The sequence below is a fragment of the Camelina sativa genome, chromosome 19, assembly GCF_000633955.1.
Source record: "Camelina sativa cultivar DH55 chromosome 19, Cs, whole genome shotgun sequence".
Lineage (NCBI taxonomy): Eukaryota > Viridiplantae > Streptophyta > Magnoliopsida > Brassicales > Brassicaceae > Camelina > Camelina sativa.
In genome coordinates, this window is record NC_025703.1 from 26,357,797 (window position 1) to 26,376,785 (window position 18,989).

The window sequence follows — 18,989 nt, forward strand, 5'->3', positions numbered from 1 at the left end:
CATTTTTTTTGGATGCCTGGAAACCTTACTCGATTAGAGGAATTGCCACATGAGGTCCTCGATGCTCCAGAATCGTAGCTCATTTCAAAATTTGAGATGACCCAGAAATCGCAAACCCTAACTAGGAAAGAGAGGAAGAGAAATGATTTTTTTTGTAGGAACCCAGAAATCGCAAGAGAGGGAGAGAAATGGTTTTTTTTTTTGACCCAGAAATCGCAAAATCGAGCCTAAACCCGCCCTAGCATACTTGGCTTCAATTTTAATTTTTCAAAAATTGAAATTTTGTTTGGGACACATAAAAAACACGTGTAGCCGCCAATTTACACACGTGTAGCCGCCAATTCACACATGTGTAGCTGCCAAAATGCACTAGTTGTTCCAAGTTTTCAGATTGTACTGATCTTGACAAGTTGTACAATTCCGAATTTTTTATTGTTTTTAGTTATACCATGTCAAAACCCAATAATTTTAGTTGCACACATGGTTTACGGTTAATTGAGATACATTTACACATGTTCATGCGATCATATGTTTGAAAAGATAATTTCCTAAACTTTTGTAATTATATGTGGTTTACAACGACAAATGAACCCTTAAAGTATATGGTGTTTCATGGTAACAAATATCATGCGATCAATTAGTTATATAATATTTTTGTTGTTAACAAATATCATATTTATTTTTATTTGAAAATTTATATAATATTTTTGTTGTTAACAAATATCATATTTTTTTNAAATTACCGGCAATCGTCAAATGGAACCAGACAAACGATCCTTAGTTATACCATTACAAAGAACAAGTTTTACTTAGTTGTACTATTAGAAAGTACTACGTAGTTGTACCATCTTCCAAGAACAAGTTCTACTTAGTTGTACCATCTTCCGAGACATACCACAAGAAGACATAAAAAAAAAACGAGAAAACAGATCTGCTTAATTTTCTTCATATCTCTGCTCCTATCCATCTTCAGCTGTCTAACTTCTTCTTCGAGGACACCCACTTGAAAATCTAATTGTTGTACTTCATCCACCAATGCCTCATCCACCCATTTAAATACATGTGTGTCGTTGACAAGCTACATATAAGACAGAAATTGGTAAATAAATGTAAGAGATAATCAACGAATATTAGAATATATTTACCTTTCTTTGTGCTGCATACGCACAACGGTAGTAGCGACGACAAGGGTTTGAGATCGAGTGAGAGATTATCTCAACTACTGCCGAACCACAATGACATTTTTTTTGGATGCCTGGAAACCTTACTCGATTAGAGGAATTGCCACATGAGGTCCTCGATGCTCCAGAATCGTAGCTCATTTCAAGATTTGAGATGACCCAGAAATCGCAAACCCTAACTAGGAAAGAGAGGAAGAGAAATGATTTTTTTTGTAGGAACCCAGAAATCGCAAGAGAGGGAGAGAAATGGTTTTTTTTTTTGACCCAGAAATCGCAAAATCGAGCCTAAACCCGCCCTAGCATACTTGGCTTCAATTTTAATTTTTCAAAAATTGAAATTTTGTTTGGGACACATAAAAAACACGTGTAGCCGCCAATTTACACACGTGTAGCCGCCAATTTACACATGTGTAGCCGCCAAAATGCACTAGTTGTTCCAAGTTTTCAGATTGTACCGATCTTGACAAGTTGTACAATTCCGAATTTTTTATTGTTTTTAGTTATACCATGTCAAAACCCAATAATTTTAGTTGCACACATGGTTTACGGTTAATTGAGATACATTTACACATGTTCATGCGATCATATGTTTGAAAAGATAATTTCCTAAACTTTTGTAATTATATGTGGTTTACAACGACAAATGAACCCTTAAAGTATATGGTGTTTCATGGTAAACCTTGAATATGATGAAAATTGTTATGACAATTCTTTCTTTCAATTAGTTATATAATATTTTTGTTGTTAACAAATATCATATTTATTTTTATTTGAAAAATTATAAATAATATATATAATTATTTTTTTCAACTAACCTAAGGAAGATAATCACAATTTAACTGAAATAAGTTTTCCCATAAAGATAAGCAAACATGTCTATCAAGATAACCCAAAAAAACAAACACACACAAATGACAATAGTTGTACCGAGGAAAAAACAAGTTTTACTAAGTTCTCCAAATAAGAAACTAAGTCCGAGAACCCTCACTATCAAACCAGCTCCTACTCGAATTTTTCTTCTTCTTCCTGCGTCCATGTTCTCCGGCTGATGGAATCCTTTTTGTTGGTTTTCTTCCTCTTTTTGTGACATAAAACTTAGGAAGAACAATCTTAGCACGTACATCGTCAGGGACCATCCACATAGACATGATAGGAACTGGATATATCGTCCTCGAATACCCCAATGCCCACTGCTCCATCCAATAGTACTTACTGCACAAGTCATGCAGTTGGATCTCATTACCAGCGTTCCTTGCTGCTTCCATCGCAGCAGCAATTGCATGCACACACGGATATCTGTCAATATCAAATTGTTTACAGTAGCACGTTTTCCTTCTCAGATCAACCACATAACTACTACCATCAACTCCAGTCACGCTGTATTCCAGAAAATAGCTGTTTAGTTCAGTCACTGGTAAGAGCTTTGCTTCAGAACACCTTGTGTGCATCAGTGTCTCAACAAAAGGGACTAGTTTCTGCTCTTTTGGAGTCTCTAAGGATATCTTCCTGTATTTGTTAAACCATTCAGCCACTTTACTAACAATCGCATCAATCATTGGTAATAACGGGTATGCCCTTGCAAATCGAAAGACACCATTGATAGATTCAACCGTATTAGTGGTGTCTATGTTGTATCTAGCTCCTGGAAAATAACATCGAGCCCATTTGTTCTGTCCTACATGATTATCAAGATAAGTACTTGCAGCTGGATACCTTCTGATAAAATCAGCATAGAGTTTCTCAAACTCAGGCTCTGTGTAAGCCTTAGCACATTCCATGAACTTCGTCGCAACTAAATCCCTGTTCACGTTTTTGCAGCTCAATTTAACATTCTGGGACAAATGATAAATACAATACCCATGATGAGATAACGGGTACACCGTATTTATTGACTTGATTAGGCTTTGATTTCTATCAGAACAGAAGACCAGTTCAGGACAATCTGGTACAACTGATTTCAATTTGCTGAAAAACCAGGTCCAACTTGTATCTTTCTCACCATCAACTACACCAAATGCAATCGGATAATGGTGATGATCCGGATCTTGAGCTGTAGCCACGATTAGTACTCCACCATAGACATTTTTAATACTTGTTGCATCAACAATGATCACCTTTCTCATAGCTTTGAAGCCTTCAATGCACGCTCCCAAGGCGAAGAACAAGTACTTAAACCTCTGTGCTTCATCCAATTCAACAAATGAAATTGTACCTGGGTTCATTGTCTGCAGCATGTGCATATAACAATGCACCAACTTAAAACTATCCTCTGGAGTACCGCGAAGATCATATGCAGCTAGTTTTTTTCCTCTATTTGCGGTCGAGTAAGACACTTTAACACCAACTCTTGATTGAACCAAAGGGATGAGATTTTTGGGAGTTGGAGTGTCTATCAAACATGGGTAATCTTCACGCAAAACTGATGCAACTAAATGTGGTGTGCCTCTCCTTTTTCTCCTCATTGTACTTGTATCTGACCTCAAGCACGTATGCGTCTTGTTGTAAGTTCTGACCGAGAAACTGTCTGAATTCCCATTCCTCGCAGCTCGTAAAGACCACTTGCAACCCCTTTTAAATTCACAGCATTTAACCACAAACAACATAGTATCCGACTTCACAATAACAAACTCAAAACAGTTCTTGTGTGCAGCTTTTTCAACTAAATCTTTAACTGCTTGCATGCTTTCAAATTCTTAACGTAAAGTCAAATCCAAACCATCTTCCCATTCACGATTTACAACTGGTGTGACCTCAGAATCTTCAATCATATCACAGTTATCTGCTATTACTCGTTCTTCAGACTGTTCTTGATAAAGAACTATGTTCCCATCACTATTCTCCATCATCTCAAAACGTTCAGACGGCTCACCTTCATACATTGTGTTCTCATATGTTGCTCTACTACTTGAAATCAACTCCTCATTAAGTGAACAACCTACAGTCCCTCGACTTTGCTCATCCCCCTGATTTATTTCAACATCATTCACGACTTCCACATGCAAAACTTGGAATTGATCTGGATTCATTTCCAAATAACACATCAGATCATCATCATCATGTATGTGTATCGGTCTCTTAGGATGCACTGATTCGGGAACGTAACTCAATTTCAGCTCAGTCATAGTTTCATCAACCTTCGCCTTTCTGCATATTTTCTGCACCAATGCAGAATAACTGACCTCTTCAATAGATGTCTCCATTCTAAGAGATTGATGAACTTTTTCTCTTGAAATCCATCTTAGTTCATTTTCCCTTGTTGCATAATATCCCCCGTAATCAAAAACGATGATTATCCGACGATTATTATTCATTGTGCCTGAAATAAAATAAAAAACTCACATTGGAACCTCTGTCGTGTAAATAGTATTACCAAGTTGTACCAAAATTGTATCAGTTGTACCCGTTTAAGTTGTACCAAACTATTACCAGTTGTACCCGTATCAGTTATACCTAGTCTACCAGTTGTACTACATCGACTCCACAAAATCACTATTTATTTCGGAATATTTTTACGATTCAGTTCGAATGAAGTGTTACAATCCACTTAGTATGCGACCCATTTCGACACTAATACAAATGAGAATAAATTGAATGAGCATTCAAGGTATATATCCTAATTGCTTTAGGATGAACCTCAAGAACCCTAATTGCATTGGTAAATAAATGTAAGAATATCACCTGAATCTTCTGCTTTGCTTTGCTGTTTGCTTTAATCTCAATCTTTTGCTTTCGTTTGGAATCAAATCGATTTCTATGGACTCGATTTGTATCGATTGGAAAGGGGAGAGGAGCAACAATGGGGGAGCGGGGACGAGATCGGGAGAGAGAGGGGAGAGAGAAGGAACCCGATTGCTGGAGAAAAATTGATGGGGTCCACATGTTTTTCTTTTTGATTTAGGGGTATATGTTGGTCCATATGTTGGTCAACCTTTGTCAAAGGGTACTTAGACCACAAAAGGGTATTGATGAATAAACTTTTGATTGCAAGGGTATTATAGAGTTTGGTCCAGATCTTTCTCCCTCACGTTAAACGACAAAACCAAAAATTGCTCTGGTTTAAAACTTTAAATTGATAAATAGCAAACTTTTAGTGATCATTTTGAAAAATTCGCTGCAAAAAAAAAATAAAAAAACAATAATATATAATAGACAAATATTATGATTTTCTCAGACACACATTATTTTTTGGTTGGTAAACCCATACATTTGTATCACTCAAATTTTTTTTTTCAGATTTTGATTCTTGTAATTTAATTGGTAAAATCTGTAATTTTCTATTTTTGTAATATGAAATATAGTATTTTGATAAAATTACCAATCAAAAAAATGTATGAAATACAAAAATAAAGGTCTAAACTCCAAATACTAAACATTACTCTCAAGAAACTATACCCTAAATGTAAAATAGAGAATCCAAACCTAAAAAAAAATTCTAAAAATTAATTTAACATATTGTATTTGTGTAAAAAATGGCAAAAATGCAAATATTCAAAAAATTATTTTTGAAAAAGGTATCTCAAAAAGTGCATTTCTAACAAATTCTCTTTAATTATTCATATATCTATACTAATATTTTCGAAAGAATTTTTCTTTTTTAAAAAAAAATATTAAGAAAAAGTTTTTGTTTTAGTAAAATATTAATCAAAAATTAAAACCTCGTTAAAGGTAAATATATAATAGAAAAATACATGTATCTAAACAATTTTTACAATTAATTATCTACTATTTATATAATCAAATACACCTAAAAATATTTCTATAATGTTACACAATTAAAAATCTAAGTACTTAGAAGTTTTTTTACAAACTAAAACTATGATTCCCTAATTATTTTTTGTGTGAATTTTTTTACTTACTTTGAATTATCACATAATACCAAAAAAAAAATCTATTTTGTGCATATATTTTGATTCAGATTATTTTAAACAAACATATATTACTTAATTTTCGAAAAAAAAGTGTATTAAAAGTCTCACATCTACTGTAAATTTGCAACAATGAACTAAAATAATATCAAACTAAATACAAATTTAAATGAGTGAATATGAAGCACAACTTAACAAATATCCAAAAAAAAAAAAAAGTTAATTTAATAATTTAGTAGAACCATTTAGTATATAAATGTAATAAATTTTAAACATTTGAATATTATTATTACTGATAGATTTTAAAGTTTATAAAATATTCAAACTTATAAAAAGTTAAACTACCACATGACGATTAATATACTAATCATTATATATATATTTTTACACTAAAACTTTCATATCACTTTATATATATTTATTCAAACTTTCGATTTTCAGATCGATATTTATATGACAATTTAATATAATTTTACATCATTGACCTACCATTTTTCCTATACAGTTAAATATTAATTATAATCGATATCTATTGTAATATTTTTTTAATTATTTGAAAATCATATCTACCTACGTACCATTCTTCTTCCTATCCGTTAATTTTTATTTATACCGCAATCTATATTATCATCTCACATGACTTGGACGGACCATTAAAATATCTCTACTAGTACTTGACTTTGGTATCAGTAACACTAACTTTTCAGGATTAGTTTTCGTCACTTATCATCATATATCTCTCTCTCTCTCCCATCCCAATTTAATCTCACCCAATTTCTCGACAAAATTCATCTCTCGGTTTCAATTCTCAGCAAACACACAAAGAGTATATTATAGATTTAGATTCTCTCTCAAATGATTCACTTTTAAATCCCTTAATTCCGATATTTTTTCTTAATTCTCCTCTCTCTCTCTCTCTCTCTCTCTCTCTCTCTCTCTCTCTCTCTCTCAGTATGGTTTCCGGAGGTACTGGCGGCGGAGCAGCGTCGTCAAGTCATCACACTGCTAATAATAATAACAACAAACGGAGAGGAGAACAAGCTCAATCTTCTGGGACGAAATCCCTCAGACCACAAGAATCCTCAATGAGCAAAGCGATTCAACAGTACACCGTCGACGCGAGGCTCCACGCCGTCTTCGAGCAATCCGGCGGATCAGGCAAATCCTTCGACTACTCTCAATCACTCAAAACGACGACGTACGGTTCCTCCGTGCCTGAGCAGCAGATCACCGCTTATCTCTCCCGAATCCAGCGAGGAGGTTACATTCAGCCTTTCGGATGCATGATCGCCGTCGACGAATCGAGCTTCGGTATCATCGGTTACAGCCAAAACGCTAGGGAAATGCTGGGGCTCATGCCTCAGTCTGTTCCTAGTCTTGAGAAGCCTGAGATTCTAGCCATGGGGACTGACGTGAGGTCTTTGTTCACTTCCTCCAGCTCGATCCTACTCGGGCGTGCTTTCGTGGCTCGGGAGATCACCTTGTTGAATCCGGTTTGGATCCATTCCAAGTATACTGGTAAACCGTTTTACGCCATTCTCCATAGGATTGATGTTGGTGTTGTGATTGATTTAGAGCCAGCTAGAACTGAAGATCCGGCGCTTTCTATTGCTGGTGCCGTTCAGTCTCAGAAACTCGCGGTTCGTGCTATTTCGCAGTTGCAGTCTCTTCCCGGTGGAGATATTAAGCTTTTGTGTGACACTGTTGTTGAGAGCGTGAGGGACTTGACTGGTTATGATCGTGTTATGGTTTATAAGTTTCATGAAGATGAGCATGGTGAAGTTGTTGCTGAGAGTAAGCGAGACGATTTGGAGCCTTATATTGGACTGCATTATCCAGCTACTGATATTCCTCAAGCGTCACGTTTCTTGTTTAAGCAGAACCGTGTCCGAATGATTGTGGATTGTCATGCCACGCCGGTTCTTGTGGTGCAGGACGATAGGCTGACTCAATCTATGTGCTTGGTTGGCTCTACTCTTAGGGCTCCTCATGGTTGTCACTCTCAGTATATGGCTAACATGGGGTCTGTTGCGTCTTTAGCTATGGCGGTTATAATTAATGGGAATGATGAAGATGGGAGCAATGCAGCTAGTGGGAGAAGCTCAATGAGGCTTTGGGGTTTAGTTGTTTGCCATCACACTTCTTCTCGCTGCATACCCTTTCCGCTAAGGTATGCTTGTGAGTTTCTGATGCAGGCTTTCGGTTTACAGTTGAACATGGAATTGCAGCTAGCTCTGCAGATGTCAGAGAAACGTGTTTTGAGAACGCAGACTCTGTTGTGCGATATGCTTCTGCGTGACTCGCCTGCTGGAATTGTTACACAGAGTCCTAGTATCATGGACTTGGTGAAATGTGATGGTGCAGCATTTCTTTACCACGGCAAGTATTACCCGTTGGGTGTTGCTCCTAGTGAAGTTCAGATAAGAGATGTTGTGGAGTGGTTGCTTGCGAATCACGCGGATTCAACTGGATTAAGTACTGATAGTTTAGGCGATGCCGGGTATCCTGGTGCAGCTGCCTTAGGGGATGCTGTGTGCGGCATGGCAGTTGCATATATCACAAAAAGAGACTTTCTTTTCTGGTTTCGATCTCACACTGCGAAAGAAATCAAATGGGGAGGCGCTAAGCATCATCCCGAGGATAAAGATGATGGGCAACGTATGCATCCTCGTTCATCCTTTAAAGCTTTTCTTGAAGTTGTTAAGAGCCGGAGTCAGCCATGGGAAACTGCGGAAATGGATGCGATTCACTCTCTCCAGCTTATTCTGAGAGACTCTTTTAAAGAATCTGAGGCGGCTATGAACTCTAAAACTGTGGATGGTGCGGTTCAGCCATATAAAGATATGGCAGGAGAGCAAGGGATTGATGAGTTAGGTGCAGTTGCAAGAGAGATGGTTAGGCTCATCGAGACCGCAACTGTTCCTATATTCGCTGTGGATGCCGGAGGCTGCATCAATGGATGGAACGCTAAGATTGCAGAACTGACAGGTCTCTCAGTTGAAGAAGCTATGGGGAAGTCTCTGGTTTCTGATCTAATATACAAAGAGAATGAAGAAACTGTCAGTAAGCTTCTTTCTCGTGCTTTGAGAGGTATATTCAGTTCTCCAACTATGTTGTATCTGCGGTGTATATACAATTCACGAGTATTTGATTATTTCGTTGCATTTGGCAATCAATGCAGGGGACGAGGAGAAGAATGTGGAGGTTAAGCTGAAAACTTTCAGCCCTGAACTTCAAGGCAAAGCGGTTTTTGTGGTTGTGAATGCGTGTTCCAGCAAGGACTACTTAAACAACATTGTAGGCGTCTGTTTTGTTGCACAAGACGTTACTGGTCAGAAAATCGTAATGGATAAGTTCATCAACATACAAGGAGATTACAAGGCTATTGTCCATAGCCCAAACCCGCTAATCCCGCCAATATTTGCTGCTGACGAGAACACTTGCTGCCTGGAATGGAACACTGCGATGGAAAAGCTTACGGGTTGGTCCCGCAGTGAAGTGATTGGGAAAATGCTCGTTGGGGAAGTGTTTGGGAGCTGTTGCAGGCTAAAGGGTCCTGATGCTTTAACCAAGTTCATGATTGTATTGCATAATTCGATTGGTGGCCAAGACACGGATAAGTTCCCTTTCCCGTTTTTTGACCGCAATGGGAAGTTTGTTCAGGCTCTATTGACTGCAAACAAACGGGTTAGCCTCGACGGAAAGGTTATTGGGGCTTTCTGTTTCTTGCAGATCCCAAGTCCTGAGCTGCAACAAGCTTTAGCAGTCCAACGGAGGCAGGACACAGAGTGTTTCACAAAGGCGAAAGAGTTAGCTTATATTTGTCAGGTGATAAAGAATCCTTTGAGCGGTATGCGTTTCGCGAACTCATTGTTGGAGGCCACGGACTTGAACGAGGATCAAAAGCAGTTCCTTGAAACAAGTGTTTCTTGTGAGAAACAGATCTCAAGGATCGTCGGTGACATGGATCTTGAAAGCATTGAAGACGGGTGAGTTTAATTAGAATTATCTAGAATACTTTTGTTTACTTCAGTAAACGTGACCAAATCCCAAATTTTGTTATTCCATTTTATCAGTTCGTTTGAGCTAAAGGGAGCGGAATTTTTCCTCGGAAGTGTCATAAACGCGATTGTAAGCCAAGCGATGTTCTTATTAAGGGACAGAGGTCTTCAGCTGATCCGTGACATTCCAGAAGAGATCAAATCAGTAGCTGTTTATGGAGACCAGATAAGGATTCAACAACTCCTGTCTGAGTTTCTGCTGAGTATAATCCGGTATGCACCATCTCAAGAGTGGGTGGAGATCCATTTAAGCCAAGTTTCAAAGCAAATGGCTAATGGATTCGCCACTATCCGCACAGAATACAGGTACATTTCATTGTTCCCGCTGTTGTCTTCTCATATCCATAACCATAATTGTGCAATCCGGTTTTTTCGGTTCCATATTTTTAGGTACATGAAGAAGAATATGAATTTGGTTAGGCGTTTTAAAGAAACTGAGATTTTAATCAATTCATTTTTATTAAAACTTAATTCTGTTTTGGTTATTGTTTTCCTCGGATATAGATCGTTTTGATTTTTGGATTGGTTATTTAGGTGGCAGCTTTGGTTTGGTTAAGTCTGACTCGGGAACTTCTAGACAGAACCATAAGCCTAGAAATTAGCAGACACAGAATGTAATGTTTTCAACTTGATGAAAACCAGCTCAGAAGTGTAAAACTTGGGTTTCATTGTTTTGGTTTTCTCTGTTATGTCTTTATTTGTTGTTTTCAGAATGGCGTGTCCAGGTGAAGGTCTGCCTCCAGAGCTGGTCCGAGACATGTTCCACAGCAGCAGGTGGACAAGCCCTGAAGGTTTAGGTCTAAGCGTATGTCGAAAGATATTAAAGTTAATGAACGGTGAGGTTCAATACATCCGAGAATCAGAACGGTCATATTTCCTCATCATTCTCGAACTCCCTGATCCTAGGAAACGCCCATTGTCAACCGCGAGTGGCAGCGGTGACATGATGTTGATGATGCCATATTAGAGTCACATTTCAGTTGGTATGAGAGTTTGTATCATTTGTATGTGTATGTGTGTGTTTGTGTTGTATCTAACGACGTCGGAGGAGGGTAGAAAGTTTTTTTGTTCCGGTGAGAGTAGTAGAGAAGAGGAGATTTGTTTGCGTTCAGCTCAGCTCCCCGGGGGAAAAAAAGGTAACAGTAGCTATAGAGAATTTCAAGACTTGTTTTGTTTGTGCTGTGTAAATTGATAACTCCGAGTGAGAATAGATAGTGAGAAAAGAAGGGAACATATTTTGATTGATGAATTTGACCAAACTGAAATGATAATGAGAAATGATGATGCCATATTAGTCTCATTGTTTAAAAGTTTTTGGATCAGACAAATTTAGAGCCAAAGAGGAGACACAGGGGGAACAATGACAATTTTAGGCTTCTTTAGCTAAGCCAGTGGAATGACAGAGTTACACTATTTTTATTTTCTTTGGACAAGAATAACATAGCTAAGTGTACCAAAACATAAAATAGCTAATAAGCTAACAGAGCGATAGAGCAGGTTAGCTGATGATGATCCGCACCCGTTCTGCTCCTTGTTCTTCACAGATTGGGGAGACTTGGAGAGGTCAGGAGACGTATCCCTACGCCGTTGTTGTTCTTGCCTCTTGGGAACAGTAATTGATTGAGAAGACTTGGAGAGGTCAAGAGACGTATCTCGGCGTTGTTGTGGTTTAGCAGACAACGTCGTTGTATGCCTACGTCGTTGTGGTTCTGGCCTCTCGGGAACAATGTTACGGCCTAGTTGTAAAGGGGTTGACTTCAGTTGCATTGCATCATCAGTAACACTAATATCCTCTACATAGGCGTATCTCCAATCACAGTTATCTCCAATACCTTGCATTTCAACAACTTGGAGAGTGTTTCTTTCCGGATTGAAGTAGAAAACATAAAAAGGACTAGACGCAGAATTCGTCGACAAAACAATTTCACCAGAAGAAGTCATCCCAACAACGGATAGATTCTTTTTTACCTTAACAACTTCACTCTGATCAGCCGACAAAGAGTAGACATAGCTGGACCATTCCCGCTTCTCTAGAACCTTCATACTCAACTGAATGGGGAATCCACCATCATAACCATAATCCAAATAGATCCCACATAGTTTCCCCTTATAGTTTATCATCCCATCGAAACGGCGTTCATAACCGTAAGCTGAACTGCAATTTGGGTCAACGAGCTTGAATTTCTCAGATCTAACATCGAAGCAAACTATCACATGAGACCATCCATTAAACCTAGAGCTAAGTAATATAAAACCCCATTGATGCAAACCCTATCCCATAGAGGCTCATGTGTAAAAGGACATTGGATCTTCCTCCACTTCAATTCCCCAGTTCCCAGTGTCAAGATATAGTGATTTGTACCACTAGAAGCTATAAATTCACGAGTAGTCATGAACAGTACCTTGAATTCCTTGCCAATCGGATCAAACCCTAAATAGCTATACGAAAAGCTATGCGAAACACCACCTCTAAGTTGAGGTAAGATCGGACACTGTCCTGTGAGAGGGTTCAATATCACATGCTTTACATCTTTATCTTCCCTTGGGATACACATCTTATCGAAATAGATCAATCCAGAGGCATAGCTACAATTGTATTCGCTTGTGCCTTTGGAGAACTTGGTATGAAACTCGGTGGCGGCTACTACGGGAGAAGACGACTTCTCATATGAATTCTGAGGCAGAGGAGTTGAGTAAAAGCTCCACTCACCGTCTTGTAGTTGTTGTACCCCAATTAAGAGTCCTCGACCGTAAGAAACAAGTCGGTGAAGTCATCACGGTGGAATCCAGATCTCATTAGAGCCGAGGACTTCCATCGCTTCGACACGCAGCGACACCTAGCTAATGATTTTGCAGGCAATTTCGACAGTATCTTGATGAGGAGATCATCCGGAATGGAATCAAAAGGTTTTGAGCTATCCATGATAATGATCGGACGGAGAAAGATATTTCCAGAGAATACACAAATCGCACAGACAGACTCAATCAAGATCTCTGGAAAGGTCGACCTAACCAATCAAAGTTTAGGGCGGTGGTGGATTTGGAAGCCTAATCATCATGGGCTCGGCACTAACGTAAGACCCAATAAGAATGGGCTTTAAATTATTCAACTAAAACCTATAATAACTAAACACATATTTTTTCATTTTCGTTTTAATTATTTTATTAAAATGGTTATTTTGTTAGCCCCCATTTGCACCTCTGCCAATAATAAATACTTTTTATGATGAAATGGTACCGTCCAAAAAGTTGAATTTTCTTTTTCAAATCCATCGATATATTAAAAGAGGAAACGTTTAAGTTGGGCTGGCTAAGATTATAGGGATGCAACACATTATCGCACTATAGTTTTGGTGTATGCTCTCCAGGCTGTTATCGCTTCTCACATTATACCCACACTAAAACTCACCTTTTTCTTTAAGAAAACTAAAGTAAACATAAAGACTGAAAAAATTAATTAATTATTAATCTTTAAGGAATCAAAACCACATTATATATGCTCTATAAATACCCCCACCAATCAATAGCAGTCTTGAGAGTCTCAAACTCAAATCCTTAAACCCACCTAAAACCTTCAAGAAGAGATACTTCCCCTAAGTGGCAAACCATAAAACTTAAAATGGTTTCTCATACACTTTTGGTTATTTCAATATCTCTTTTTGTTGGTTTGAACATATTGCTTGTTGTACACGCTAAAGATTTCAACCAAGACATTGACATAACCTGGGGTGATGGTAGAGGAAATATTGTAAACAATGGTACTCTTCTAAATCTCTCTCTCGACCAATCTTCGGGATCGGGGTTTCAATCGAAAGCCGAGTATTTGTACGGAAAAGTCGATATGCAGATCAAACTTGTCCCGGGGAATTCTGCCGGGACCGTGACCACCTTCTACGTAAGTTAATTCTTCGTTATTAGCTACACATACATATAAATCTATTACCTTATGTTATATTGAATGTTTGATTTTTTTGGGGGTTCTTTTGGTGTGTAGTTAAAGTCTCAAGGCTTAACATGGGATGAAATAGATTTCGAGTTTTTGGGGAATGTTAGTGGAGATCCATACATTGTTCACACTAATGTTTACACTCAAGGCCAAGGTGATAGAGAGCAACAGTTCTACCTTTGGTTCGATCCTACAGCTGAGTTCCACAACTATTCTATTCTGTGGAATCCGAGTCACATAGTGTAAGCTTATATACCACAATCCCAATGATAACTTGACAAGTTCACTAAGTGATGTGAACTATAATATTTTTCTAGAAATCGAACTGAAAAGTGAACTGGATTTTCCGAATCAAGCTGCATTGATCGTAAATCACCAGATTCATAACTTTTATTTTTTAAATAATAGTAAGACAAATTTTACATATTGAAAATTGAAATATACTTCTTCAATCAAATTATTATTTTTATTATTATTTTTGCCAGCTTTAAAAAAAACAGAAAGCAATTTCAATTATATTTCTAAACGATAGAATTAATAAAATATAGAGACGTACGTAACAAAAACTAATCACAACATTATAATAATATCTCATTAATGGGGAATATTTGTAAATTCTTAATAGGTTCTATGTTGATGGGAAGCCAATTAGAGAATTCAAGAATTTGGAAGCAATGGGTGTGGCTTATCCAAAGAGTCAAGCCATGAGAATGTATGGTAGTCTATGGAACGCTGACGATTGGGCCACGAGGGGAGGCCTTGTCAAGACGAACTGGTCACAGGGACCATTTATAGCCTCTTTCAAGAACTACAACTCCGAGAATGCTTGTGCCTGGTCCACTGATAATGGAACCACGGCCACTACCCCTTGTAGCCCTGGTGGCTCGAAGTCTTCTTCTTCGAGCAGCACTAGTGAGTGGTTTTCGCAGAGAGGGATGGATTCTTCAAGCCAAAAAGTTCTTAGATGGGTCCAGAAGAAGTTCATGGTTTACAATTATTGTAAGGACAAGAAACGGTTTTCTAAGGGTTTGCCAGTCGAATGCACTGCCAAAAACAAAAACAAGAACAAAAAGTCTTGAGCATTTAAAGAATTTTAGGGTCTTGATTTATGTTAAGATCATTTGTCGTGATTTGTTCATTGTGTGGGTTATGAGAAAGTTTCTGTGATAATTTTTTTTTTAATAGCAAATGGTTAAAGTGCCAAAACTTTGGGACTGATTTATTAATATGTTTTTGAAAGTGGGAAAAAAGTTGTTGTTCTTTCTTCAATCTAGAAAGTGAAGAAATTTTACTTGTCGTATACATTTTCTATAAATTATAACGTCACATATGTATATATATATATATATATTAATTAGAAAATACAGAAAGTAATTTGGATATTTGGTATTACAAACCTAATTTTTTTCTTTTATCATAAGAACATCAATGGAACCCCATGAGAGCCTCTCAATAACATGTAATAATATAGCTTGTAGTATCTTCACCTCTCTCTTTACATATTCCTCAGCTATCACAATTGCCATCTGCCCTAACCAAAATCAAAATCAAAGACAAGATATAATTTAATAGATTTTAGAAAACTCAGAGCATAACTAGTTTAATGAATAAGTACTATTCACCAAAAAAAAAATGTTTAATGAATAAGTACTTTTTCTTCATTTGATATTTCAGACGGAAATACTAGGTTCATTCACATCATACTTTATATATATAGTATCTATATATGTTCGTAGCGCACAAATTCTCAATTCATATTTATATGGGGTACGTAACTGGTGTGGACGGTTACGCGAAGGTGATTGGCCTATAAAAACTAAAAACTCATAAGTTTTTTAATAGTACAAAATGTAAAAAAAAAAATTATGAATTTGTTAAAAATGGTGAGAAAAAGTATGAGTTTTATTTGTGGTAGATTAAATATCTAAATTTTATTTGACTTTCCAAATAAATTATGAATATTTGTTGAGGTTTTAAAAAAAATTATGAACTTATGCCAAATAAAAGATGACTTTAAATTACATAATGTGTAACAATTTAACGATTTAATTATCCGTTACAACATAAATTAAATTTCATAATTTATGTTAACATCGTTTGTTAATTTGTTAGAAATACTCTTTTTGAGATACATTTTTAAAAAATAACCCATTTTTTTGAACATTTTCAGTTTTATCTTCTTTTACACAACTACCATATATTGAATTCATTTTTATATTTTTTTAAAGATTTGGCTCTCTATTTATTATTTATTATATAGTTTTGAGGGGTTAAGGTTTAGTATTTTGAGCTTAAGGCTTAGAATTTAGTCATTTTATACATAGAAAAAAAGTATTTTTGAAAATAGACAATATGAAATGGTATTTTTAAAAAGTGACATATGTTATTTTATAGTAAAACTAGTAATTAAACCGCGCTACGCGCGGTAGTTAGATTAAGATGTATTCCGGGGTTTGTTATGTATATTATTTTTTGGTTACATAATTCATATTTACGTTTGTTTTTTTATTTGATTTTGGTTGCTTATGTTGTTTTGTTGGTTATTTTATATAAAAATAGGTTTTGCAGCAAGTATAATTTAGTTTGCTGTTTATTTTTTTAAAATTGAGATCATCTTGTATGTTTTTAATGCTTTTAAAAAAAATTATAATTAGAAGTTAATATTGTGTAGTTGAAGTTGTTGTTTGGCTGTAGTTGTTAGTTGTAATTAATTTATTACTATTTGTCCTTTTGTGGTTGGATTGTTATTTAATATTTTCATATGTATTTTGTAAACTGTTGGAGTAGTTTTTTTTTTGTCAATGTTTTAGTGTTTAGAGTGAAAAATGTTGTGAATGTTATTAAGAAAAATGAATAAAATCAATAACTTACATTTCTTTTTTTGGGCTATTTTTCTTTGTTTCAGTCGGACCCAATTTCTCTATAAGGTTTATAATGTGTTGGTCTATTGGATCATTATTTGTATGTTGTTGAGGTTGGAATGAATTTGTTCTTTTTCAAAATTTGATGTCCTCGTGAACGGATAGGAAAAGAGCAATGCTTGCGATCTAGAGGACAATATGAGTATTGAACTTATTTCTTTGATGCTCGTAATCATTTTTTCAGTCATCTCTTTCGTAATCGTTTTCTCTCGAATATTCATTTTTTTTGGGGGTTTGCGTATTTGGTTGATTCCCACTCGCTTCGCATCTGTAGGGGGATAACTGGTTATCCCCCTGTTGATTTCGTTAAAGGTAAATGTGAATTGGGTTGCAAATTTGTTTATATGAAAATGTGATGGCTTCCTTAGATTTCCTAATTAAGTTGTGAGTTGTTTTGTGTTCTTAGTTGTATTTTTTTTTTCCGTTTGTCCTCTGAGTGATTTTTCGATTCGATGTGAGTTGTGTTTTGGGAAAAATTAATTTCTTATTTATCTTGCTGTAATTTTATAAAGTCCGAGTTGTTTTTTTGTTGGCTCAGTTTTCTTTTTCATATAATTTAGTGTTACGGTTATCAGATTGTGGCATTCCTATTTTTGAATCTCTTTAGTTTATTAAAGGTGTGCTCATCTCTTTGCTTCTTTGTCTTTGGTGATTGATTTGTGAAGTGTTGTCAGTGGTTGGTGTGAAGCGTATTGAAAAGGGGGAATCTGTTAGCTTAAAACGGGAGTTGCTTCTTGCGACTTCAAAGTCGGACACAATATATATTGCCCCATCACGTAGCGAGTTTTCGAATTTTGAAAGGTGGNTTAGAGTTGGGCCATTAGAACATTGCTAGGTTGCTGGTTCTATGATTATTGTTGTTTGGNAAAAAACGAATAAATGAAAAGTTTAGTTAAGATGGAAACAACCTTCTCATCAATGAATAGGAAGTCGATGCCCATGAGTTGGCCTCCTTTTTTGACATTGCGATCAGGCTAGTGACGAAGCATTCTTCCGACGATCTGTTGGTGAAGGCATCCAGCTTTGAGATTTTTGAATGAAACAGCCGGGGAATCTATGTTAGTGAGGAGAAATTAAAGAGACGAAAAAAAATATATGAAGCATGAAATTGGAGGAGAAGACATTATATAGGACTTACACCAATTAAAGATAGAGTAGTGGGTCTTGAATTGAAAGAGCGAGCATTGAACGGGATGAATTACAGTAATAGAGAAAAACGTTACACTGGAGATGGAAGAGAGAGAAGATAGCGAAAGGGTGTGGAGGAGTGGAGAACATTTATTTAAAAGATAACCATTAGGTGAACCCTGATGAAAGAATGAGAAGGGCAGGGACGCTTCAGGTCCACAACAGACGACAGTGCTGTGGAGTATCGTGGAAAGAGGTTTTATTCCGCGGGCCAAAAAAACATGGCTTAGGTGGGTAATGTCGCAAAATTGGGAAAATGAATTGGGCTTTTACAGAAATGTGATAGAAATAAATAATAACTGTTTAGTGGGTAATGTCAAAAATATGGGCTTATTTCGAAAATATGGACTTATTAAAAAGAGGGGTATGCTGAGGTGGCAGCATCAGGAGTTAGGAAACTGCACTATATATATATAGATATTCAAATACTCCGCGCTAGGTGCGGGATTTGTGTTATTTTTTTGTTTAAAATGAAATATATTTTAAGGGGTGTAACATCCGCGAACCGAAATCCGGTTTAGGGGATTGCATCGGTCGATGCAGGTTCAGTTTTCTGTGGACGAGTTAAGTTAAACGCTGCGTTTTGGGTTAGGAAAAACCCTTAACACGAATTTTGTCTCATTAGTCGGGTTTTGGCCGCTTTTGAGAGAAAAAGAAAGAGAAAAAAGTTCCCTAAGTGTTCTTGAGTGTTCTTGGTGATATCTGGAGATTTGAAGCTGTTCCTGTAGAGATCTGTAGCTGGGATCGTTGTAGGAGCTTCCTGGAAGTGTTTTCTTGTTGGTTTAAGGTTCAGATTCGTCTTGGCAAAGGTAAGTACAGGACAATGG

At 36.6% G+C, this 18,989-nt stretch overlaps 3 protein-coding genes and 1 pseudogene across 4 annotated transcripts; 2 read left to right on the forward strand and 2 right to left on the reverse strand.

Moving 5' to 3' along the window:
* LOC104768226 (protein FAR1-RELATED SEQUENCE 8-like) lies at nt 2,150-3,862 on the reverse strand. Its single transcript, XM_010492150.1, has one exon. It carries the CDS (start codon nt 3,860-3,862, stop codon nt 2,150-2,152), a length of 1,713 nt encoding a protein of 570 aa, XP_010490452.1.
* Nucleotides 6,746-11,396, forward strand: LOC104767248 (phytochrome B). 2 transcript variants are annotated; one of them, XM_010491297.2, is made up of 5 exons: nt 6,746-6,872; nt 6,999-9,136; nt 9,228-10,035; nt 10,123-10,413; nt 10,819-11,396. In XM_010491297.2, exons 2-5 carry the CDS (start codon nt 7,000-7,002, stop codon nt 11,072-11,074), a joined length of 3,492 nt encoding a protein of 1,163 aa, XP_010489599.1. In that variant the 5' UTR covers nt 6,746-6,872; nt 6,999; the 3' UTR covers nt 11,075-11,396. The 2 variants fall into 2 exon arrangements, with proteins under 2 accessions (XP_010489599.1, XP_010489600.1); XM_010491298.2 differs by lacking the exon at nt 10,819-11,396 and adding an exon at nt 10,642-10,812 and having other exon boundaries at nt 6,746-9,136.
* LOC104768228 lies at nt 11,376-12,875 on the reverse strand (annotated as a pseudogene).
* Nucleotides 13,656-15,245, forward strand: LOC104767249 (probable xyloglucan endotransglucosylase/hydrolase protein 21). The gene is made up of 3 exons (XM_010491299.1): nt 13,656-14,002; nt 14,102-14,295; nt 14,679-15,245. The coding sequence occupies exons 1-3, from the start codon at nt 13,727-13,729 to the stop codon at nt 15,130-15,132; spliced, it is 924 nt and encodes a 307-aa protein (XP_010489601.1). The 5' UTR covers nt 13,656-13,726; the 3' UTR covers nt 15,133-15,245.

Excerpts from the sequence above, each read along its gene's own strand:
- LOC104768226 (XM_010492150.1), bottom strand. The coding sequence starts at position 3,862 with ATGCAAGCAGTTAAAGATTTAGTTGAAAAAGCTGCACACAAGAACTGT.
- LOC104767248 (XM_010491297.2), top strand. The coding sequence starts at position 7,000 with ATGGTTTCCGGAGGTACTGGCGGCGGAGCAGCGTCGTCAAGTCATCAC. Across the intron at positions 9,137-9,227 it reads TCTTTCTCGTGCTTTGAGAG|GGGACGAGGAGAAGAATGTG; the intron begins GTATATTCAGTT and ends CAATCAATGCAG. Across the intron at positions 10,036-10,122 it reads CTTGAAAGCATTGAAGACGG|TTCGTTTGAGCTAAAGGGAG; the intron begins GTGAGTTTAATT and ends CCATTTTATCAG.
- LOC104767249 (XM_010491299.1), top strand. The coding sequence starts at position 13,727 with ATGGTTTCTCATACACTTTTGGTTATTTCAATATCTCTTTTTGTTGGT. Across the intron at positions 14,003-14,101 it reads GGACCGTGACCACCTTCTAC|TTAAAGTCTCAAGGCTTAAC; the intron begins GTAAGTTAATTC and ends TTTGGTGTGTAG. Across the intron at positions 14,296-14,678 it reads TGGAATCCGAGTCACATAGT|GTTCTATGTTGATGGGAAGC; the intron begins GTAAGCTTATAT and ends AATTCTTAATAG.